The sequence below is a fragment of the Schistocerca americana genome, chromosome 11 (genome assembly GCF_021461395.2).
Source record: "Schistocerca americana isolate TAMUIC-IGC-003095 chromosome 11, iqSchAmer2.1, whole genome shotgun sequence".
Classification (NCBI taxonomy): Eukaryota; Metazoa; Arthropoda; class Insecta; order Orthoptera; family Acrididae; genus Schistocerca; species Schistocerca americana.
Window position 1 is genome coordinate 177,291,324 of NC_060129.1, and position 25,506 is coordinate 177,316,829.

General features: G+C 42.9%; 1 protein-coding gene across 1 annotated transcript in view; it reads right to left on the reverse strand.

The window, feature by feature from the left end:
* Nucleotides 1-25,506, reverse strand: part of LOC124553492 (protein PRRC2A-like) — a 1,723,518-nt gene that overhangs the window by 1,597,817 nt on the left and 100,195 nt on the right. The window contains exons 12-15 of the mRNA XM_047127347.1: nucleotides 21,385-21,537; nucleotides 17,495-17,596; nucleotides 12,885-13,151; nucleotides 4,636-4,800 (exon numbers count right to left, since the gene is read on the reverse strand). Coding sequence (XP_046983303.1) covers nucleotides 4,636-4,800; nucleotides 12,885-13,151; nucleotides 17,495-17,596; nucleotides 21,385-21,537 — 687 coding nt within the window. The remainder of the gene's footprint in view (nucleotides 1-4,635; nucleotides 4,801-12,884; nucleotides 13,152-17,494; nucleotides 17,597-21,384; nucleotides 21,538-25,506) is intronic.

Here is a 25,506-nt window from a genome sequence, read left to right on the forward strand (position 1 = left end):
TTGGGGAGAAGAGGAGTTTGTGGGACAACTTGACAAGAAGAAGGCACGGTTGGTAGGACATGTTCTGAGGCATCAAGGGATCACCAATTTAGTATTGGAGGGCAGTGCAGAGGGTAAAAATCGCAGAGGGAGACCAAGAGATGAATACACTAAGCAGATTCAGAAGGATGTAGGTTGCCATAGGTACTGGGAGATGAAGAAGCTTGCACAGGATAGAGTAGCATGGAGAGCTGCATCAAACCAGTCTGAGGACTGAAGACCACAACAACAACAACAACATCTTAAAGTGTAACACACACTAAAAAGACCAATATTATATGTGAAAGCCTAGATTTTCTTTTAGCTTATTAATCTTCAATCAACTTTTCCCACTTGTGTGTTCACACTACTTAACAGTGACGCTACTGGCTCACCATGTCACATGTCCTGTGCTCTGAATATCTACTGTCTTTGAGTTGTGAGAGTACGTGAAATCAACTATGATTAGCTTGCAAAAGCACACTGCAATCTCTATTTCATGCTTCGAAATTGACATGCTATGTTTGTTGGAATTTGAATTTATACTTTTGTAAGATGAAAGTATGCAGTGTATTGTAACATGGAAATATACAGCATACATGTTGCTGCACCTCAAAGATCCTTCCAAAACATATTTTCCCCCCATGCCAAGTCTCTTTCCTAAGGTTCTGGGAATTTCTATGTTGGTGTATAAAAACTTTCAAAGGATTGATATTTTTACAGCTCCAAGGGAAACTACACTGTCGCTTATCAAGGAATAAGTGTATTTTCACCTTGGAAGAAGTGTATTTTCACGTGGGGAAAAAGTGCATTCTTAACCAGGAGATGTTGGAATTTTTTTTAATTGTCCAGACATACACCCTGATGTAGATGTACGAGGTGCGGCTAGAAAAAAACCGGACTGATGCTGGAAAAAAGATTTATTTACAATTTCATGTTATCTCCTTCAATGTACTCTCCTCCTCGGTCTCTACACCACTCCATACGAATTTTCCACTGTTCATAGCAATGCTGCAGATCATTATCAGTAAGTCCATACATTACTTCCGTCGCTTTTTCTTTTACTGCTTCAACAGTCTCAAATCTAGTTCCTTTCAAAGCTGACTTGACTTTAGGGAAAAGAAAAAAAGTCACAGGGGGCCAAATCAGGTGAGTAGGGTGGATGATCTAAGATGGAAATGTCGTGTTTTGCCAAAAACGTCTTGACTGACAACGCACTGTGAGCTGGGGCATTGTCTTGGTGAAGGATCCATGACTTTTTTCTCCACAAATCGTTCCGTTTTCTCCGTACTCGCTCACGTAGGGTAGCCAGGACGCTAATGTAGTAATGCTGATTCACTGTTTGTCCTTCTGGTACCCAATCAATGTGCACAATCCCTTTGATGTCAAAAAAAAACAATCATCATTGCCTTGAATTTCGATTTTGACATTCGTGCTTTTTTTTGTCGTGGAGAACCAGGAATTTTCCAATGCATCGATTGGCGTTTAGTTTCGGGATCGTAAGTAAAAAACCACGATTCATCGCAAGTAATAACATTTTGTAAGAAGGTGGGATCACTTTCAATGTTTTCCAGGATGTCAGAACAAATCATTCTTCGGTGTTCCTTCTGTCCAATTGTGAGACACTTTGGAACCATTTTTGAACACACTTTGTTCATGTTGAAACTTTCATGAAGAATCTGCCCAACACTTTCCTTGTCAACTCCTGTTAACTCAGACACTGCTCTGATTGTTAAACGGCGATCTTGTCGAACAAGTTTACCGATTTTTTCAATGTTTGCATCAGTTTTTGCTGACAATGGTCTGCCAGTGCGAGTGTCATCACTGGTGTCTTCGCGGCCATCTTTAAATCGTTTAAACCACTCAAACACTTGTGTTCGCGATAAACAATCATCGCCGTACACTTGTTGTAACATTACAAACGTTTCACTTGCAGATTTTCCTAGTTTGAAACAAAATTTGATGTTAACACGCTGTTCTTTCTGTACACTCAACATTCTCCGACGCACAGACAAAACGTCAACTACTTAAAACAGACGCCACGGGCAGACTGAGTGCAGGAGGCAGATGAAACTCGAGCAGTAGGCGGAGCGAGAGTCACGTGACAGGCCACGCGACTTTCAGCCTTATTGCATTCGTTTTATTGTTTCACCAGTACTAGTCCGGTTTTTTTCTAGCCACACCTCGTACATCCATGCCACAAGGGTCTGTAAATTAGTTAAATGAGCAACCAGAAAATTGTCCTAAGTGTGTTACTTTCCTAATTTGCAGACTGCTTATCCACATTTCAGCTCACCAAGGCTGAAAAACAAATTCCTACGCACTACTTTGAGGAAGTACCGAGGAAAAATTAAAAGTTCACTGTCTACGACAATTGTATATACATTCAGAACTCTATAATCTCACACACAGAACTAGATCATAGATCACATATATATTAATAACCTCCTAAGCACTAGGTACAGTTTACAAGCTAAAACACTTCAAGCTCACTATCTATATATTCCTTTTCTTCAACACATTTTTCGCATAGTTCTGAAGACAGTTAGCTTGCCTAAATGTAGAAGATTTTAAAACTACACTTTCCACATGGATTTAAAATATGGTGATGGGCATGCTAGACTGAAATGGATGAAGAATGTAACAACTTGCATTTCTCACAGTTCTATTAAAGTGTGATCTTAAAGTTTTTCACAATCCCTCAAAGATACACAGTGCAAAATTCTATTAATGTCATGTTTTAAGGGAGAAACAATTATTGTTTTATTGTGAACATTGCTCCTTCCATCTGTTACTTGCCTGGAGTTGTGGAATTTTTGTTGCTGTAGGAAGTGTGTGTGCTTAGGGAGTCAGGTGTGGATTTGGGGCCCAGTAAGACGTTAAGTAATTATCCACACATAATCGAGTACACCACTGGCCATTAAAATTGCTACACCACGAAGATGACACGCGACAGACGCGAAATTTAACTGACTGGAGGAAGATGCCATGATATGCAAATGATTAGCTTTTCAGACCATTCACACAAGGTTGGCGCCGGTACTGACATGAGGAAAGTTTCCAACCGATTTCTCATACACAAACAGCCGGTGACCGGCGTTGCCTGGTGCAACGTTGTTGTGATGCCTCGTGTAAGGAGGAGAAATGCGTACCATCACGTTTCCGACTTTGATAAAGGTCGGATTGTAGCCTATCGCCATTGCGGTTTATCGTATCACACATTCCTGCTCGCATTGGTCGAGATCCAATGACTGTTAGCAGAATATGGAATCGGTGGGTTCAGGAGGGTAATATATAATGCCGTGCTGGATCCCAATGGCCTCATATCAGTAGCAGTCGAGATGACAGGCATCTTATCCACACAGCTGTAACGGATCGTGCAGCCATGTCTCGATCCCTGAGTCAACAGATGGGGACGTTTGCAAGACAACAACCATCTGCACGAACAGTTCGACGACATTTGCAGCAGCACAGACGAATGGGAAACATCATTTTTTCGGATGAATCCAGGTGCTGTTTACAGTATCATGATGGTTGCATCCGTGTTTGACGACATCACGGTGAACGCACATTGGAAGCGTGTATTTGCCATCACCATAATGGCGTATCACCCGGTGTGGGGGTGCCATTGGTACATGTCCCGGTCACCTCTTGTTCACACTGACGGCACTTTGAACAGTGGACGTTACATTTCAGATGTCTTACGACCCGTGGCTCCACCCTTCATTCAGTCCCTGAGAAACCCTACGTTTTGGCAGGATAATGCACTACCGCATGTTGCAGGTCCTGTGCGGCCCTTTCTGGATACAGACAATGTTCGACTGCTGCCCCGTCCAGCACATTCTCCAGATCTCTCACCAATTGAAAACGTCTGGTCAATGGTGGCCGAGCAACTGGCTCGTCACAATACGCCAGTCACTACTCTTGACGAACTGTGGTATCGTGTTGAAGCTGCATGGGCAGCTGTACCTGTACACGCCATCCAAGCTCTGTTTGACTCAATGTCCAGGTGTATCAAGGCCGTTATTACGGCCAGAGCTGGTTGTTCTGGGGACTGATTTTTCAGGATCTATGCACCCAAATTGCGTGAAAATGTAATCACATGTCAGTTCTAGTATAATATCTTTGTCCAATGAATACCCGTTTATCATCTGCATTTCTTCTTGGTGTAGCAATTTTAATGGCCAGGAGTGTATTTTTGTGTTAGACATCTTTTTACAGTCAGTTCACCTGAGCCAGATTAATAGAACTGAAGGCAGATTAGTAGAACCGATTTAGCTCGAGTGTTCGATTACTAGAGGTTGGGCATACATGAGTAAAACCCAATGATTCAGACCATTAGATATGGGAACTGCTACTATGTGTTCAAATGGTTCAAATGGCTCTGAGCACTATGGGACTTAACATCTGAGGTCATCAGTACCCTAGAACTTAGAACTACTTAAACCTAACTAACCTAAGGACATCACACAGATCCATGCCGGAGGCAGGATTCGAACCTGCGACCGTAGCGGTCACGCGGTTCCAGACTGAAGCTCCTAGAACCGCACGGCCACACTGGCCGGCGAAGAGTAAGTATTAGGGTTATGGGAACCACCCTTTAAGGGAGTGACTCACCGAGAGGTTGCTGTAGACGGGCTCCCTGGTGACCTTGATGGCTGCCGACACCGGCACGAGGGCGGGCGGCGACTGCAGCAGCGGCTGCTGGATGTGGCCATAGCGGCGCTGCCAGTCGGCGGTGCTCGGAGGGGCCGACATGCGGCCGGACGGGGGCGGCAGCGCCTGCGGAGGCAGTGAGAGGTCAGGCGGCTGCCGGGTACTGCTGTGGCTCCCCCTAGGGGCTCGCGAGAGAGGGCCTGTCCCAGCTAGAGTTGGTCTCCGTTAAACAGGAGTTTTCCACAATCTCTTACATTCTTTTACGTGGAGAAATTTTACGTGTCGGCCCGTACTGATAAAAGTACTTTCTCTGGAAGTTACTGTACCACAGCTTCACGTGTATGTGTCTCGGATGGGGCAAATAAAATATATGATACCCTAAGTCACAGTTGCAAAATACTAACACTGATAGAAGCTGACCTCGGGGAAGATCAGTTTCGATTCCATAGAAATGTTGGAACATGTGAGGCAATACTGACCCTACGACTTACCTTAGAAGAAAGATTAAGGAAAAGCAAACCTACGTTTCTAGCATTTGTAGACTTACAGAAAGCTTTTGACAAAGTTGATTGGAATACTCTCTTTCAAATTCTGAAGGTGGCAGGGGTAAAATACAGGGAGCGAAAGGCTATTTACAATTTGTACAGAAACCAGATGGCAGTTATAAGAGTCGAGGGGCATGAAAGGGAAGCAGTGGTTGGGAAAGGAGTGAAACAGGGTTGTAGCCTCTCCCCGATGTTATTCAATCTGTATATTGAGCAAGCAGTAAAGGAAACAAAAGAAAAGTTCGGAGTAGGTATTAAAATCCATGGAGAAGAAATAAAAATGTTGAGGTTTGCCAATGACATTGTAATTCTGTCAGAGACAGCAAAGGACTTGGAAGAGCAGCTGAACGGAATGGGTAGTGTCTTGAAAGGAGGATATACGATGAACATCAACAAAAGCAAAACGAGGATAATGGAATGTAGTCGAATTAAGTCAGGTGATGCTGAGGGAATTAGATTAGGAAATGAGACAAAGTAGTAAAGCAGTTTTGCTATTTGGGGAGCAGCAAAATAACTGATGATGGTCAAAGTAGAGAGGATATAAAATGTAGACTGGCAATGGCAAGGAAAGCGTTTCTGAAGAAGAGAAATTTGTTAACATCGAGTATAGATTTAAGTATCAGGAAGTCGTTTCTTAAAGTATTTGTATGGAGTGTAGCCATGTATGGAAGTGAAACATGGACGATAAATAGTTTGTACAAGAAGAGAATAGAAGCTTTCGAAATGTGGTGCTACAGAAGAATGCTGAAGATTAGATGGGTAGATCACATAACTAATGAGGAGGTACTGAATAGAATTGGGGAGAAGAGAAGTTTGTGGCACAACGTGACTAGAAGAAGGGGTCGGTTGGTAGGGCAAACTCTGAGGCCTCAAGGGATCACCAATTTAGTATTGGAGGGCAGTGTGGAGGGTAAAAATCGTAGAGGGAGTCCAAGAGATGAATACACTAAGCAGATTCAGAAGGATATAGGTCACTGTAGGTACTGGGAGATGAAGAAGCTTGCACAGGATAGAGTAGCATGGAGAGGTGCATCAAACCAGTCTCAGGACTGAAGACCACAGTAACAACAACAACAACAACAACAACCCTAAATTAGTGGAAACATGAGTTGAAATGCAGCAAAATGAACATTACAGAGAAGGATAGTTGCTACTCACTATATAGCGTAGATGCTGAGTCGTGATAGGCACAACAAAGAGATTCACACAATTATAGTTTTCGGGCAACAAAGCCTTTGTCAGCAGTAGACACACATTCACACAAACGCATACACACACATTCACACAAACGCAACTTGCACGCACGTCGGCAGTCTCAGAGAGCTGAAACCACACTGTGAACATCACCACCAGTGCATGATGGGAGTGGCGACTGGGCGGGGATGGGGAGGGATAGTATGGTGGGACTGGCGGTCAGTGAAGTGTTCTACATCTACATCTACATTTATACTCCGCGAGCCACCCAACGGTATGTGGCGGAGGGCACTTTACGTGCCACTGTCATTACCTCCCTTTCCTGTTCCAGTCGTGTATGGTTCGCGGGAAGAACGACTGCCGGAAAGCCTCCGTGCGCGCTCGAATCTCTCTAATTTTACATTCGTGATCTCCTCGGGAGGTATAAGTAGGGGGAAGCAATATATTCGATACCTCATCCAGAAACGCATCCTCTCGAAACCTGGACACCAAGCTACACTGCGATGCAGAGCGCCTCTCTTGCAGAGTCTGCCACTCGAGTTTGCTTAACATCTTCGTAACGCTATCACGGTTACCAAATAACACTGTGACGAAACGCGCCGCTCTTCTTTGGATCTTCTCTATCTCCTCCGTCAACCCGATCTGGTACGGATCCCACACTGATGAGCAATACTCAAGTATAGGTCGAACGAGTGTTTTGTAAGCCACCTCCTTTGTTGATGGACTACATTTTCTAAGGACTCTCCCAATGAATCTCAACCTGGTACCCGCCTTACCAACATTTAATTTTATATGATCATTCCACTTCAAATCGTTCCGCACGCATACTCCCAGATATTTTACAGAAGTAACTGCTACCAGTGTTTGTTCTGCTATCATATAATCGTACAATAACGGATCCTTGCAGTTTAGACGGACGGCAGGAGACAACGTGCAGAGGGGGGAGGGGGTAAGTAGCAAAATGGAGAGAAATAAAAATAAATAAAATTAAAAGACTGGGTGTGGCGGTGAAATGACGGCTGTGTAGTGCTGGAATGGGAACAGGGAGGAGGCTGGATGGGTGAGGACAGTGACTAACGAAGGTCGAGGCCAGGAGGGTTACGGGAATGTAGGATGTATTGCAGGGAAAGTCCCCAACTGCGCAAATCAGAAAAGCTGGTGTTGGTGGGAAGGATCCGTATGGCACAGGCTGTGAAGCAGTCATTGAGATGAGGGATATCATGTTTGGCAGCGTGTTCAGCTACAGGGTGGTCCACTAGTTTTTTGACCACAGTTTGTCAGACAGACAGCCTGTTGGTTGTCATACCTACATAGAATGCAGCACAGCGGTTGCAGCTTAGCTTGTAAATCACGACTGGTTTCACAGGTAGCCCTGCCTTTGATGTGATAGGTGATGTTAGTGACCGGACTGGAGTAGGTGGTGGTAGGAGGATGTATGGGTCAGGTTTTGCATCATGGTCTATTACAGGGGTATGAACCACGAGGTAAGGGATCGGGAGCAGGGGTCGTGAAAGGATGGACGAGTATGTTGTGTAGGTTCGGTGGACGGTGGAATACGACGGTAGGAGGGGTGGGAAGGATAGTGGGCAGGACATTTCTCATTTCAGGGCACGACGAGAGGTAATCGAAACCCTGGCGGAGAATGTAATTTAGTTGCTCCAGTGCCAGACGGTACTGAGTTACGAGGGGAACGGTCCTCAGTGGCCGGAATGTGGGACTTTGGGAGGTGGTGGGAGACTGGAAAGATAAGGCACGAGAGATTTGTTTTTGTACAAGGATGGGAGGATAATTACGGTCAGTGAAGGCTTCAGTGAGAGCCTCGGTATATTTTGAGAGGGACTGCAGATGCGACAACCACGGGTGGCTAGGCTGTACGGAAGGGACTTCTCGGTACGGAATGGGTGGCAGCTGTCGAAGTGGAGGTATTGCTGGTGGTTAGTAGGTTTGATATGGACGGAGGTGCCGATGTAGCCATGTCTGAGGCGGAGGTCAACATCGAGGAAGGTGGCCTCCGTCTAAACTGCAACACTTCACTGCCCACCACTCCCACCACTATCCCTCCCCCTCTGGCCCCAGCGTCTTCCTTACCTCCACTCAGTCGCCACTCCCATCATTCACTGGTGCTGCTGTTCACAATGTGGTTTCAGCTCTCTGAGACTGCTGACGTGTGTGCAAGTTGCGCTGCGTGTGCGTGTGCGTGTGCGTGTGCGTGTGTGTGTGTGTGTGTGTGTGTGTGTCTGCTGCTGACAAAGGCCTTAATGGCCAAAAGCTATAATTGTGTGAATATTTTGTTGTGCCTATCGCAACTCAGCAAAAATGGTCCAAATGGCTCTGAGCACTGTGGGACTTAACATCAGTGGTCATCAGTCCCCTAGAACTTAGAACTACTTATACCTTACTAACCTAAGGACATCACACACATCCATGCCCGAGGCAGGATTCGAACCTGCGACCGTAGCAGTCCCGCGGTTCCGGACTGCGCGCCTAGAACCACTAGACCACCGCGGCCGGCGCAACTCAGCATTTCCGTTATATGGTGAGTAGCAACTTCCCTTCTCTCATATTATTACATTCCGTCCTGGATTTTCCATTGTTTGATTTTTGCAAAATGAACATTTTCATGTACAATAATTATGAGAGTGAGTAATTTCTTACTCAAGCACAAATTCACACATATTTTATCATTCACTGTGTAGTTTCTCAATAACTAATGATAATCTTATAGCTAGTTAATCTGGAAATAATTTAGTTAATATATATTAATGAGTTCTGATCGCTAAAGACCATGTGGATCTGGAATTTTTAGTGAGCTAATAGTTATTTATAACTTTTGTCAATACACACAGTTCTGATTGCATTTAAGTTGTTTAATACAAATAATTATAAAAATATTTTTAGAGACCGGTTTTGATCTTCAACAAGATCATCTTCGGATATTACATTGCTTGAACACTTGCCGTGAAGCAGGTCCATCTGTGCTACATGCCAATGCTTCCTATGGGCATCAAGAAATGTACGAAATGAGGATGATCTCTTAAAAGACTGAAACAGCTCATCTAAAAATAAAAATAAACATCTTAAATGCAATCATGACTGTGTGTAGTGAATTAAGTTGTAATAATATAAAGATCACTGTTTTTCCTATAACAGAGGTCCAAAAAATTTTAAATAGCTGTTTGTTCCTAAGCTGATATAGTTGATTTTTAAACATTCATTCTCCTCTTTTTCCAAAAATTTCCTGTTTCAAAAGTTAGTAGTCAAAGTTCTCTGTCCCAGAATGATTAAATCTTAGATAGTAATTATTTGCTAAATTCACTTTCATATTTTTGTAGCCTACATTTTTCTGATTCCAAAAATGCTTACTAACACTACACTAACTTATTAGTTTGTTAATTATTCTATTTGGAAAATATCACTTTCTAGAAGATTTTGGCAGGCTCTCGGAATGCTTGTGAAAGTATAAGTAATTTTCATAAAAGAGTACCTATAATTTTGCCATTTTCTTATAATACAGTTCATAGTTAAATAAATTCTCTCTTTTGCTTATTATAATTTTCATGTCCCTTAATTTTGCTATCTTCTATGACACTAATGAAAATGCAGTAACCAATATTGATTTCTAATCTTGTATGTCTATAAGTAGACGTACGACACAGAGATGCAACGAGTCTGCCATTAGCTGCCAGAACGTAAACATCGTGGTGTCACTGTGAAGCACCTTTAAGTTGCTTCCACAGTTCTTGGGCGTACTGCCAGATCTGATCGTGTAACAGGGTGTATACGACCCGGGACAACCAGGAGATCCGGGAAAAATCTAGGAATTTTTTCATCCGGGAGAAAACCGGGAAAAACCCGAGAATTTTTTTTAATTCCGGGAATTTTTCACTGTTTCAGTTTTCAGTTCAATTTTGGTGATTTTGACTGGTAAGAACCAATACTCTAACAAAAAATATTACTGCATCCCGCTCCTGCAGAATAATACTGCAGCAACGAAACATGAACGAGAGAAAGAAAAACGAAAATAAAACTTAAGTCGCAAAGGAAATGCGCCATATAAAACAAAACACAGTGATCATACAAGTGCCTGCCAACAGCAAAGTGCGTCAAAGGCTTTAGGAAGACTGTGCAGAGCTTCTTAACAACAAATTGCCTCCAATGAGCGTGACGTGACAGCTGTTTACATTAGATTCATTTTAATGCAAGATCTTTTAATGTTTCACACGTACGAACATGCGGGCTTCCTGCGTCATCGTAGCTGCCCGAGTGCAGTGATGCCTGTTATCTGGCGCTCTCTGGCAATTGCTGAAATGAACATATTTCTAAGAGGTCGCGGGAAAATATTGCGAGTTACTTTCAAAGTAAACTATGTGACAGAATGTACGACAAATTTCTTAAATCACAGAGCGTTTGGATCTCATTTAAAAATCAACTCTTTGGGGACGACCACGTGAAGAATTTCGAGCCCAGAAGATGACACATTTATGTCGTTCTTAAAAATTTTACTGGCACATTTATGTGATGTATGATGCGCAAAAAAGATCAACATTATATGTGGAAGCTTAGCTTCTCTTGCAGCTTATTAATCTTCAAGACCAGTATTATATGTGTAAGCTTTGCTTTTCTTGTAGCAACAATATGTATTTTAATTTAAGCCATTAATTTTTCTTATTTGTGTGTTCACGCTACTTAAGAGTGGTCTTGCTATGGGCGGACTACGTCACGTGTCAAATACTGTCATCAGCTCTGGCGAGATCGCGTGACATAAGCTGTAACTGGCTTACAAAAGCGCGTCGCAATCTCAATTTTAATGCTTCGGAAAGTAAGGTGCAATGTTTGGTGGAATTCGAATTTATACCTTAACACGAAAATATGCAGCGTACATGTTGCTGCACATCAAAGATCTTTCCAAAACGTGTTTTTTCCCCCTGAGTTTGTAGTGGTTGCATTTATTTCTTTCCCTTTTTTCACGGTCATTAACGATTTTAAAAATGGGCTTTTTTAAAATCATTAATGACCGTGAAAAAAGGGAAAGAGAGAAATGCAAATCGGACTTCGTATTACAGAAAACTTATTGGACTTCGTGATTCGGAAAAGCTATTGTTGGGGTGGTCCTTGTGGCGTTTCTGAGCAAAAGTCAAACCAATTTCCACTACAAAAATTATTTGAAAAAAGATGGAGAATAACAAATGTGACTAACAGGGGGAAATAGCGTAGATAAGAGTTCATTCTTTACCATGTTAACTTGTCTTCTTTCTTTCGGCATCCAGGTCTTCAAAAATCTCCTACTTCATTTCTGCATGAAAAGTCTGCTCCGAAATCTTGCAATAAGTTTCATTGTCCAGGATTTTCTAATGTATACAAAACCGTCTTGATATTAAATACAATTTATTTTACATTGCTTCCCTCCTCCAAATGTCATAACAACTTCCACAATATGTCTTCATCAGATCATGTCTGCATTAAGCTTCCGCTCTCGAGAGACAATAGACGGATAGAAAAAGAAAAAAAAAAAGAGTTACAATTTTAGTATTTTCTCTGCCGTCGAGGGCTTATACCATTGCGACAGTATAATTTATGTCTGAGGGAATGAGTGTAGCGTGTGGCAAAATTCAAAGTCCCACTACAAGTTTCATTTTCTAAAGTGCCGGGAAATTCTACGTTGTCGTATAAAACCATAAACCATCAAAGGATTGATAAGTTTTACAGTGCCGAGGAGAAGTATACTGTCACTTAACACGGAAAAGTGTATTTTCACCCGGAAGAAAGTGTATTTCCAACCAGGAAAAATCCGAGAATTTTTTTTTTTCCTTGTCCGTGTATACACCCTGTGTAAGGTCCACAGTATTTGATGGATGGCCCTTCCGCCACAATCAGGTGGTGGGGGTGGAATGAAGTTTCTGCTGCAGCATACAGGTGTTTATACCTCAGAGTTCAGACCTGGCTGGCCCTGTGTTGTGCTCAGTGGTGGAGCTGCACGAGGCTGCGATGGTGGAGAGGAATATCGACAGCCTTCCACTTACCGTCCCTGCCACATCTCGCATCCACGAGGATGGATACGACAACTGACAGATCTCCGACATGAGAGCCCCAAGACCACAGAAGATGAAAACACAGAAGAAGAAGAAGAAGAAGAAGAAGAAGAAGAAGTAGATCAATATAAGATGCTGCTTTCTTTCCATTTGGAGGCTTTCTTTCTATTTTCAGTAATCTGCCAGTCTTTGATGAAACTTTCTCTTCCGAATGTGAAAATATTTTGTTGAGCCCAACCTACATAGGTAGGAATGATCATCAAAATAAAATAAGAGAAGTCAGAGCTCGAACAGAAAGGTTTACGTGTTAGTTTTTCCCGCACTCTGTTTGGGAGTGGAATGGTAGAGAGATAGTACGATTGTGGTTCGATGAACCCTCTGCCAAGCATTTAAATGTGAGTTGCAGAGTAACCGTGTAGATGCAGACAGAGAGAGAACTCACCATAGGTGGTCTGGCTTGCATCACCCTCTGTACTTCAGCCGCCCCAGGCGACACGTCCGCCGCGTCCACCGCGTCCCCGGGCCTCTGCCGCTGCTGCTGTGCCGAGGAGACCACCGTCGCCGTCGACGATGACGACGGCGAGCTGGCGTCCACACTGCGCGACGACTGCACCGTGTCGGCACCGTCCGACGCGACGCTCCCGCCGCGGCCGCGCTGCGTGGGTGGCCGGTTCTGCCGGAGGGCCTCCGTGTCCGACTGGGTGTCGTGCTTGTGGGACACGTCGAAATTTTATTTTCATTTATTTATTTATTCCGTGTGATGTGATGGTATACAGTGTGTTGCAGATGTCGGAAAATATCATTTAACAGTGTTAACATATATTAACATAGGCCTATAGTATCCTAATGTATTATATTGCTCAATGTTTTCAATTTAACACAAACAGCAAGGTTACTGTCTAAGTATTCATTTACAGAGTAAAAACAGTGACACAACAAATATGACTTCACGGCTTTGCTAAATTTTATGCTGTCTTCAATGGACTTAATATGAGTGGGAAGATTGTTGAACAGTTGGAGGCCCGTGTGGAAAGCTCCCTTTTTACACAGTTGAGTGTTTGTATGTATAACATGCAGGTTTGCATTTTTCCTGGTGTTGTATTCACATATTTCATTATTTTTTACGACTCTGGGGTCAGTTGGCAGTAAGTGGTTTCTGAAAAATTTTAGAGTCTCAAGAATGTAGAGGCAAGGCAGTGTAAGGATTTCCAACTTTCTGAAGATGGGTTTGCAGGAGTCTCTGGGTTAGCTCCCAGTAATAATCCTCATTGCTCTCTTCTGGATTCTTAAACAATCACAATAAATTGTAAGAGTGAGAACCGCTGATGACCGAGGATGGAGTACGACACAAAACGTAAACCGGTACGAGATGAGATGGGCTGGTAAGAGGATAAACGCCTGCTACAGTCAGAAAGACCACTATGTGTAATGAATAGCGCCTCACGTGAAATGTGAATAGGTGCAATAGAATGGCAACAGCAAAGGGAAAGACACTAATAGTATTCAATTACAAGATTAGTGGTGAATTTCTGGAAAGCATCACATTCCGTTCGTACCCGGAGAAGAAGCGACATAACGTGGGACAGAGATGTGTACCGAAGGCAAACTGAAGCCTTGCATTTGTTGCAATGGTTCTGGGAAAAGCAGTGCTTCTGTAAGGGAAACCACATACATGATGCTAGGGAAACGAATTATGGAGTACTATTCCAGAGTTTGGTGAACACTAAACATTGAATGAAGTAGCAGACGAGCTGCTTCCATTGTAACAAGTAACTATAGGCTGTATGAAAGTGTAAGAGAGATTTTCAAAAATGTTTTCACTGGCATTCTCATTAAATACACAGTTGATCATGTGTTGGTTACCCTATTATCATAAAGTGAACTTAACTCTAAGTTTAGCAGCGTATGGAAAAAAGACTACTCAAAATGTTATAAATATATTACAGTGTCCTATTTAGTATTTTCCTGAAGTATTCTGGATAAAACCTGATTGAAAAATATGAGTCTAAGTGTCAGCAGAAGGCATTTTTGAAAACAAGGTTACTGGTTCTATAGTTGCAAGGTTCCAACAAACACATAATACCACGAAACTAAGAATAAAAGACATTAAAAGTAATGTAGGATAGCAACACATAGTTCTACATAAGGTTAAGACCACTACACTGCACACTGATTTAAAGCTGACTGTTAGACATGAACGAAACTGGAGATGTTAAAATTGAAATGCAGTTCTGTGAAAAAGAAATGTTATGAAGGACAGATCTGTTAACTTACAAAACGCCTTTGAAGTTGTGCAATGTGTTTTAAATCCTCAGAAAAATTAGTATATGCTTCAGAGAAAGGTGAGTATATGAAATATGTGCAGGGATAAAGAAGAAATAAGAAAAATTGAAGAGCAAAAGAGAAATATTCACATTCAAAAGTGTTTGGTACAACTTTTCAGCCTATACTTAAAAGACGCAAAACAAACACTGTCCGGACAAGCCTCGAAGGTGCGATGGTACTGACCAGCGGCCGTGTCATCCTCAGCTATTAGGCAGTCACCAGATGCGGCTACGGAGGGGCATGTGGTCGGCACACCACTCTCCAGACTGCTGTCAGTTTTTGTGACCAGAGCCTCTACTTCTCAATCAACCAACTCCTCAATTGGCGACAGCACTCGGCAGACCCGGACGTGACCCATCCGAGTGCTAGCCAAGCACGACAGCTCTTAACTTCAGTGATGTGATGGGAACCAGTGTTACCACTGTGGCAAGGCCAGTGGCATAAAAGAAGCGAAGACGTATATAAAAGAACGGTTCAGAAGTGAGACAAAAATAAAAACGTACTGATAACAGGATTTTCTATGACTTTGCTATCCTTAATGAAAATGAGGGAGATAGACAGGACCTGTTGAAGGGAATGAACAGTCAAGTAAGCACAAATTATGCATTGAGAATAAAAAAAACACAGAAAGACAAAAGGGTCGGGTTGTTTGGGGAAGGTGACCAGACAGCGAGGTCATCGGTCTCATCGGATTAGGGAAGGACGGGGAAGGAAGTTGGCCGTGCCCTTTCAAAGTAACCATCCCGGCATTTGCCTGGGGCAATTTAGGGAAATCACAGAAAACCTAAACCGGGATGGCCGGACGCGGGATTGAACCGTCGTCCTCCCGAATGCGAGTCCAGTATCCAGTGTCCAGTGTCTAACCACTGCGCCACCTAGTTCGGTAAGACAAAAGGGATTAGGAGTGTCAGAAAATATATTTATGGTAAATTTATCATCAGAGTTGTAGAGGATGTAGCAGACATATTGAAGGAAACTGCTACCTTGGAAGCAAAACAACACACGATGTATGAAGGATGGAGGACAATAAAGGCCAACTAGCACAGGAAAAAGAGAGAATTCTGAGCCAACAGATATAGAAGGATCAAGTTCCGTTCGTCAGTTTTTTTTATTTTCAACACATTTTCTTTACTATTTATACCCACAATTGATACAATGGGAAAATATGTGTAACTTTTATTAAAATTTACAATGTTATTTGGCAGTCTACTAATTTTTATTATCACAAATAATATAATATTCTTATCTATCGACTAGTAAACGACCAAACGCATAAAATGATACTGAAAATGTATGCTTGTCCGTGTCTTCAAAACGGTTCATATTTAATCGAAAGAGAATGAGAAACTGCTTCTCGGAAGACCCTATTAAAATACACTCGATACTGCATAACCAATTATAAGCGCCGATTTTTAAGGAAATACTGCGTTATGCACGGTTTGCTTCCAAACTATCGTCTGAAAGAGAGGTTTCTGAAAATGTTAAAAAGGTTTGTTTTACCACAGAAAACATCAAAAGACCTTGCGTATGCAGTGCCATATAACTTTACATTTCCCACGTTTTTACGAAACATACCGTCCTGCAACTTGTACTCGTAATGTCGAAAGTGACGATTAATTGTACATGTTTCGAAAGCCGTCTGTGCCGGTCAAAACTTGGAGGTAACACGTCGTTTCGGGCTACTTCCAGGTATAAGGGATTTCTCAAATCACAGACAAGCACACATTTTCAGTATGACTTTATGCATTTGGTCATTTACTAGTCGATACTTATGATTATTACATTATTTGTGATAATAAAAATTAGTAGACTGCCAAATAACATTGTAACTTTAATAAAATTTCATGTGATTACACGTATTTTTACCATGATATTGTAATATAAATAGTAAAGAAAATGACTGTTGAAATAAAAAAAACTGACGAACGGAACTCGATCCACCGCTCCACCGGATCGAACGCCAACCACCTTTTTTTTTTAAAGAAAAATTGTTGTATACTGTTCGTCGAGTTTGTTCAGGGCGGACGTCCGATGACACCCGTTCAGTTTGTTCACGATCTGTTCGCTCAGTTTTTTTATTATAAAGGGAAGCTAACACTCTGACCGAACACGCTGAGCTACCGTACCGGCACCACTCGGCTGCAGCCACTTCACGGTTAAAATGGACACGCACAGATATATATTCGACGAGCAAAATTATCTAGCGATTTTCTCAATAACGCTCGAGAAGTACATGCTACGGCTTACACATTTTGTTGTCCTCGTGGAGAACTACAATTGTACGAAGTTTGCAGTAAATCCACGTACCAAACGTTGTGGCCTCCCCTTGTCAGAATTTTAATCACGGAAATAACATCACATTCCCTCTCAATCCATAAAGTTCAATTCTTTTTCCTCCTCCCATTGTGGGTGCTTATTTTTTTATGGTCAGGCTGTGTAACTGAGGATGTTTGATGGAAGCTCTCCTTCCAGATGAAGAGCCCCCCACAGGTCGGTCGGTTGAATTGGCAGAGGGTACCAAATAGTGAGGTCATCGACCCCATCGGGTTAGGGAAGGATAGGGAAAGAGGTCGGCTATGCCCTTTCTGAGGAGCCATACTGGCATTTGCCTGAAGCAATTCAGGGAAATCACCAAAAACATTCCATACAGTAAACGTAGTCGTTGCAGGACACATCGAAGCAGTCACAGGACTGGTAATGGAAGGAGAGGTAAAGCAGAAAACTCACCTGCTTGCCGTGGTAGTAGACCTCTGGGTAGCTGGCCTGCTGCCTCGCCCTGTTGGTCTGCTGGACATTCTGGTAGATACCGGCCGAGGGGTTCGCAGGGACCTGTCAAAATGTCAGGCAGTATTCCTCAGCAGGGCTCAATTCTGGCAGCAGACATGAATGGCACATCATCACAAATAACAATTATCCCTCACACACACACACACACACACACACACACACACACACACACAGAGTCTGTTGTCAGCAGCATGATGGGTCTACAGCAGGAATGACAACTAGCAGCCAATGGCACACAGACACTGACAAGAGGCAGGTAGTAGTAGTAGTAGTAGTAGTAGTATGGTAGTCTGCCTTACGACAGGTCTTGTCATGGGTTAAGCCTCTTCCACTTTTGTCTGTCCATAGCCAGTCTTTTCATTTCTGAATATTTGCCTCCTTTGATAGCCGGCCAGAGTGGACGAGTGGTTCTAGGCGCCACAGTCTGGAACCGCGCGACCACTACGGTCGCAGGTTCGAATCCTGCCTCGGGCATGGATGTGTGTGATGTCCTTAGGTTAGTCAGGTTTAAGTAGTTCTACATTCTAGGGGACTGATGATCTCGGAAGTTAAGTCCCATAGTGCTCAGAGCCATTTTTTTCTCCTTTGATATTGTCCAGCATTTGATATCTTCTTTTTCCTCTTCCCCTTTTTCCCTCCACATTCCTTCTATTCCCTCCTTCAATAAACAGTCCCTCCTCAAACAATGTCCAATCCAGTTCCGTTTTCTCTTTCTGATGACTTTCAGCATGTTTCTTTCTTCTCCAACTCTTCTTAATACTTCTTCATTCCTTACTCAGTCTTCCCATTTCACCTTTTCCATTCTTCTCCATATCCACATCTCTAGTGGCTCCAATCTTCTTTCATCTTTCTTCATCAATGTCCAGGTCTCTGCACCATACAGCACAACACTCCATATGTAACGTTTCGCAAGTCTTTTCCTCAGATCTTTGTTTAGTGGTCCACAAAGTAATTTCTGTTTCCTCTCAAATCCTTCTTTTCCCATTGCAATTCTTTTCCTAATTTCTGTTGAGCGGTACATATCATCCATTATTACACTTGCCAAGTAATTGAAGTTATTCACTTGCTCTATTTCTTCTCCCCCTATTTTCAAATGGCATTTTCTCCCCTTTCCTCCAATTACCATGCTTTTTCGTTTTCTTCTTGTTAATCTTCATTCCATATTCTTCTAATTTTGTGTTTAGACCATCTAACATTTGTTCCATCTCTCTTGCAGTCACTGCCATCACAACCATGTCGTCTGCAAATCTTACACACTCCACTCCCTAACCCGTGGCAGGTGGATGAGACTATCGACAACTCACATCGAGCGAGGTGGTGCAGTGGCTAGCACACTGGACTTTCATTCGGGAGGACGACAGTTCAATCCCGCGTTCAGCCATCCAGATTTAGGTTTTCTGCGATTTTCCTAAATCACTCCAGGCAAATGCCGGGATGGTTCCTTTTAAAGGGCACAGCCCCCGTCCTTCCCTAATCCGATGAGACCGATGACGTCGCTGTCTGGTCTCCTCCCCCAAACAACCCGCTGGGAAGTAACATCATCAGTAGCAATCGTCATGGGAGCCTAATGTTACTGTATCCACATGTAGAGACACACAGACGTCACAACTGGAGCATACCACAAAATTTGCTGTCATAGCATGCATTATGACACTTGCATTCCTGCAACTTCACACATAACATATGTACGATGACTACCTAGATGTAACCACCATTGCACTTGAGAAAAGTCTCGTGACTGCTGTAGCACAGGCACTACCTGGTCTGCTGACACTTGTGTCATGTGTGACACAGGATGATTATGTTCACGTACTGAGATTACACAGTACTACGAGGCCAAAAGAAATGCACACTATTTATTTTTAAATCCATCTTTTATTCTAGATGTTTGAAAGTTTTACAGTGTGTAGATACATCCATTAGGAACAATATTTTCATTTCTCCACATAATTTCCACCCCTCTCAACTGCCTTGCCCCATCTTGGAACGAGCGTCTATATACCCGCATGGTAAAATTCTAGACCAACCTGTTGCAGCCACTGTTTGGCAGTGTGCACAAGGGAGTCATCATCTTCAAACCTTGTTCCACGGAGAGAGGCTTTCAGTTCTCCAAAGAAATGATAGTCACAGGGAGCCAGGTCAGGACAATAAGGCAGGTGTTTCAGTGTTGTCCATCCGAGTTTTGCAATCACTTCAATGGTTTTTTGACTGACATGTGGCCGTGCATTGTCGTGCAACAGCAAAACCTCCTGCTTTTGCCGATGTGGTCAAACACAACTCAGTCGAGCTCGAAGTTTCTTCAGTGTCGTCACATATGCATCAGAATTTATGGTGGTTCCACTTGGCACAATGTCCACAAGCAAGAGTCCTTCGGAATTGAAAAACACCGTAGCCATAACGTTTCCAGCAGAAGGTGTGGTTTTGAATTTTTTTTTTCCTTGGGTGAATTTGCACGATACCACTCTATCGATTGCCTCTTCATCTCTGGTGCAAAATGAGGGAGCCACGTTTCATCACCTGTCACAATTCTTCCAAGAAATTCGACTCCACCATTCTCGTACTGTTCCAAAAGTTCTCTGCATACTGTTTTTCTTGTTTCTTTGTGAGCCACTGTCAACATCCTGGGAACACACCTGGCACAAACCTTTTTTCAGTATTCTGCAAACGCTTCCTTCCCCTATCCCAGCATAGTGTGACAATTCGATCACTGTGATGCGTCTGTCAGCAGTCACCAATTCGTTAACTCTCTGCACATTGTCTGGAGTGTGTGCAGTACGACGCTTGCCACTTCGAGGACAATCCTCAATATTGCCGTGCCCGCTTTCATAACGTAACCTGCTTGCCTACCGACTAACTGTACTGCGATCGACAGCAGCATCTCTATACAGCTTTTTCAACCTCTTGTGGATGTTTCCCACTGTCTCCTTTTCACAGCACAGGAATTCTGTGACGGGACGTTGCTTCTGTCGAACATCAAGTGTAGCAGCCATGTTGAAGACGTGCTGTGATGGCGCCACTCACGGGAACAGCTGGAATTAAGTTTGAGAAGAAGTGGGAAGGATGTATCTTCACACTGTAAAACTTTCACACGTGCAGAATGAAAACTGTATTTTTACAAAAATAGTGTGCATTTCTTTTGGAGTGACCCTCGTAGTTTCCAGTGTGGAACAGGCATCTCATTCTATAGAGTCCATAAGAGTCACTGCATATAGCGTTACTTTAGAATAATGTGATGTGGCACTGTGTGAGGGTGAGACCAACCACAGAATAAAATTTGCACCCCTCCCCTCCCCCCCTCCCAGGTTCTGGCTGTGGAGAAGGGCTACCACAACCACTCATTCACAGGACCATACAAGCTAACAAACACAATACCATAATAAATTTTATAATTAATAAGAAAGCCTCGAGGTACACACATCTCAGATTCTGTCGCTGCAGTGAGAGACCGTCACAGGTAGCAGATAACAACAGCAGTAAAAATCACGGAGAGACCCTCGGGCATCAGCACAACAGGTGGGCTTATGTACAACCTCCGGCTGTGGGCTCGGCTCTAATCGGCCACCGGCAATGGAATACGAACCTTACTCAATGCCACAACTCGTAACAGCTGTTGTCTGTAACTGACTTCTTATTTCACTTCTGAGATACATAAAACACAACAGAACATCAGGAATTTTGCAGTTTTATTCTTAAATGTGAATACTACAGACGGGTAAGACAGGGACACGAGATTTGTCTGACACGGGACAGGCCACCGAACGACACGAGAGTACGGGGTGCACTCCGACAGGACAGGACGGAACACCGCAGAGTGCCGCGCCAGTCCGTACCTCTACTGTGGAGGACAGCGGCCTCACCAGCTGCAGCGGCAGGATCCTCCCGGAGGGCGGGCGGCGGGTCACCTTCGGCTGCGCGTCCTCGACGGTGAGCTGCCGCTCCACTTCCCAGTTTTCCTGTGGGCTTCCTGGAGCCTCCTTCGGCAGCTGTGTCCACACACCGTGGTGGGGGTCGAGGAAGTGACAGAAACACAGTGAGCACATTCAGTGAACCACGCGGATAGGTAGGGGAACTTCCAGATCTACAGCGACTCACAGTGTACATGATGTCAGGGTCCACACACACGGGGATGGGCAGAGTTGTGAAAAAGCTGAAGAGACATGTCCATACAGCGAGGTTGCTAACAGGTAATGATAGCAACACTAAGTGATAGGTACTTCATCGTAGGGGTGGTCAGATTTTTCACAGATAAACAGTTTTGTAAGAAATAAAACAAGGCAAAACAACAGTCGTGTACTGAGAGGGCAACAAAATCTTCTGTGAGCTTACAACCACATTAGATTTTGTCACCTGCTGCCTACTTCTTAGTAAATTAAAAAGATATGTATTCAAGAGTATTGTTTTGAAACATTTCACACTGTTTTTAACAGAAATAAAGCAAAATGTAAGTTTCAGAGAATTATTTCTAAGACTGCAGAAAATATTTTTTCAGGGCATTCCACAAGGTTCAGTTTTAGAGCCAGTCCTGTTTTTATTTTATATCAATGAGTTACCCATAAATTCTCTTTTATTTGGATGACACATTTCTCACTTAATGAAAGTGGTCGAATACACCGCATTCTCCCAGAATATCTAGAGCACTAGTTCAACACAAATGGATTACAGTTCAACAAAGCATAGTCACAACTACAATTGAAAACTTACCAGTCAAAACTAGGTCACTTTCAAGTTACCCACAAAAAGCAGGAGCTTGAGGAACCGGATTCTGTGAAATTCCCAGAAATACATTTGGGAAAATAACATCCACATTGGCCTTCACATACACATAGCACTCACTACGTCTTCAGGCCACGAGTGGCCTACCGGAACCATCCGACCGCCGTGTCATCCTCAGTAGAGGATGCAGATAGGAGGGGTGTGGGGTCAGCACACCGCTCTCCCGGTCGTTATGATGGTATTCTTGACCGAAGCCGCTACTATTCGGTCGAGTAGCTCCTCAATTGGCATCACGAGGCTGAGTGCACCCCGAAAAATGGCAACAGCGCATGGCGGCCCGGATGGTCACCCATCCAAGTGCCGACCACACCCGACAGCGCCTAACTTCGGTGATCTCAACATACACATAGAGTAGCAAATAAATAAATAAATAAATGAAATTTAAGCAGTTGGGTAAGAGGGCCCGTGAGCATAGAAAATTTTAGTGTATTCTCAGATACAGTGTCAGAATATCGGTTGTAACAACATCCTGACCGACAGAGACAGTACACGACTGTCATGCCTCATCGGTGACAGGGACAGTACACGAATGTCGTGCCTGACAGCTGTCAGTGTATGCAGGCTCAACACAAGCCGTTTCTGAGTGAACATTGAGAATTGAACTGTGTGTGAAGATCTTCTGGACTGGGGTATCTCTCAAAAGGCCACTGTTGACAGCAGCACATGAAGCTGTGCAGTTCCAGTTGGCCAAACAACTCAGGAACAGCTCATGGGGGGAACAAGACACATAGTTATATCTGGGAAGTCACAATTTCACCTCTCCCTCCAGACAATGTGAGGTGCTGAGTGCATTGATGGCCCAATGACACGTCAAACCCATACTGTGTGGAGGATGTGATTCACCCCAGATGTGATTCTGTGGCATTTTGGCTGTGTTTTTGTATTGTGACATGGGGCTATTCATTTGAGGTTACTGTGCATCAGGATATTTATCTCAACCATTTTCATGACCAAGTGTTAGTGTTTTTCAACATCTCCATTGTGTGTATACTAGGACTACTGATATTTTTAAAAATATCAGGAATGAAATATATGAATTTTTTAAAAATATCATTATCGCCCTCAATATATCAAGAAAAATTATTGATATCTTGATGGAAAAAATATCGCTGTACCAGCTAAAACAAACACTGGCTGCACACTGTAAATATTCAGCCAGTTTTAGAGCTGTATATCTGAGTATTGATTTGCCCTTCAACACATCCTCTCTTCCCGTTACCCACCAGGCCTCAACCTCCGCTAATTTCAAGTTGCCGCCGCTCGTACCTCACCTGTCATTCAATAACATCTTTGCCTCTGCACTTCCGCCTCGACTGACATCTCTGCCCAAAATCTTTGCCTTTGAATATGTCTGCTTGTGTCTGTATATGTGCGGATGGATATGTGTGTGTGTGCGCGAGTGTATACCTGTCCCTTTTTCCCCCTAAGGTAAGTCTTTCCGCTCCCGGGATTGGAATGACTCTTTACCCTTTCCCTTAAAACCCACATCCCTTCGTCTTTCCCTCTCCTTCCCTCTTTCCTGATGAAGCAACCGTGGGTTGTGAAAGCTTGAAATTTGTGTGTGTGTTTGTGTTTGTTATTGTCTCTATCAACGTACCAACGCTTTCGTTTGGTAAGTTACAGAATCTTTGTTTTTAGATATTTTTTCCCACGTGGAATGTTTCCCTCTATTATATTCATATGAGTATTGATTTATTATTACACATTCTGTACATCCCGCTGAGAGCAAGAATTTAAAGGAAACGATAAACGTTCACATTTGGCAATAACCACTTCGTTAACAAAGATAACTGCATGTAAGTGACACAATTAAAGGTGTCCGATGGGTCCATCATTCAGTTCCTTCACATATTGGGTTTGTCCAGAAAACTTCGTGGGTTTCATCATTTCTGCAAAGACCAGTGACCTAGCAGTAGTAGTGTAAAAATTGCATGGTGAAGTTAAATGTTGCAGTTTCTGTTGGTGGCACTGAGCACCAATTACATCAGCATTTCCCCTCACACATCTTTGCCCACCACAGGCACCAATCTTGTCATTTAGATTTTTTTCATCAGTTTCAGCAACTTTTTTTGAAAAATGCTGATGTGAAGAAATGGCACACCAGTTACGTTAAAATTTGTTTTTTAATGCAGCTGGTGTGCTGTGCTGTTTCTTCACATTGGATATCTTCTTATTCCATTCACGCCCACCCCCCATCCCGCCCCCACCCTCACTCCAACAGTGCAATTGGACTTCTTATTTGTGCCTTCTATATTTGCTTCACACAATCAAAGAGAAAGACTTGATGTGACGAAAGCTCAAAGATTTGTAACACTCCTCACACAGTGAAAGTAAAACTACGGTCTACTACAATTTCAAAAGAATAATTTCAAATACTTATCAAAAATTGTGAAAGATGTATAATGTAAAATAAAAATTTCAGCTCATAATATTTCCATTTCGAAATTGATATATTGGTGTAAAAAATATCGTTGATATATATCAATATTTCTTGGGAAAAATATCGATATTTTGTCAACAGCCCTAGCGTATACTGTGGCCACACTCATTTTCCAGCATCATGACAGCCATTTTCACGGGGCTTTATGCATACATTCTCATTTAGACGAACGCTCCAGCATCCTGTCACACCTCAACTGGCTCGCTAAATTGTGCAATCTTAATCTCACAGAGAATTTGTAACATTGGATGAAATGCAACAGTGAACATGCTTGTAGTTTGATAGCACTTCATGATCCAATCACCAAGTGGATTCAGCTGGATATGACATGCCTAAAGAAACTTTTGAACTCCCTTTCTCACTGAACTGCGGCTGTTGTCAAAGCGAGAGGGAGTGTAAACACACAACTGGCATGATGCCTCTTGGGCAGAGGGTAGTAATTTTTTTTCTCATATTGTTATATAATGTTTATACAACCCTAGCTATCATTGCTGTATGATGAAGCAGCATGATCAAAATCTCAATTTTATTGTGTCACCAAGTGTACAAATTTAAATAATTCATTTAGCAGCAGCAGACTCATCAAGTCCAAACAGCAAACTACACAATGTAATTTAAAATATTTTTGAACATCAGTAATGTAGTTCAGATAAATACCAAAATTAATCTTGATGTACAGCTGTAAGCACTGGTTTTTGACCCTATTCTCTGAAGTCAGCACTATCATTATTTAAAAATT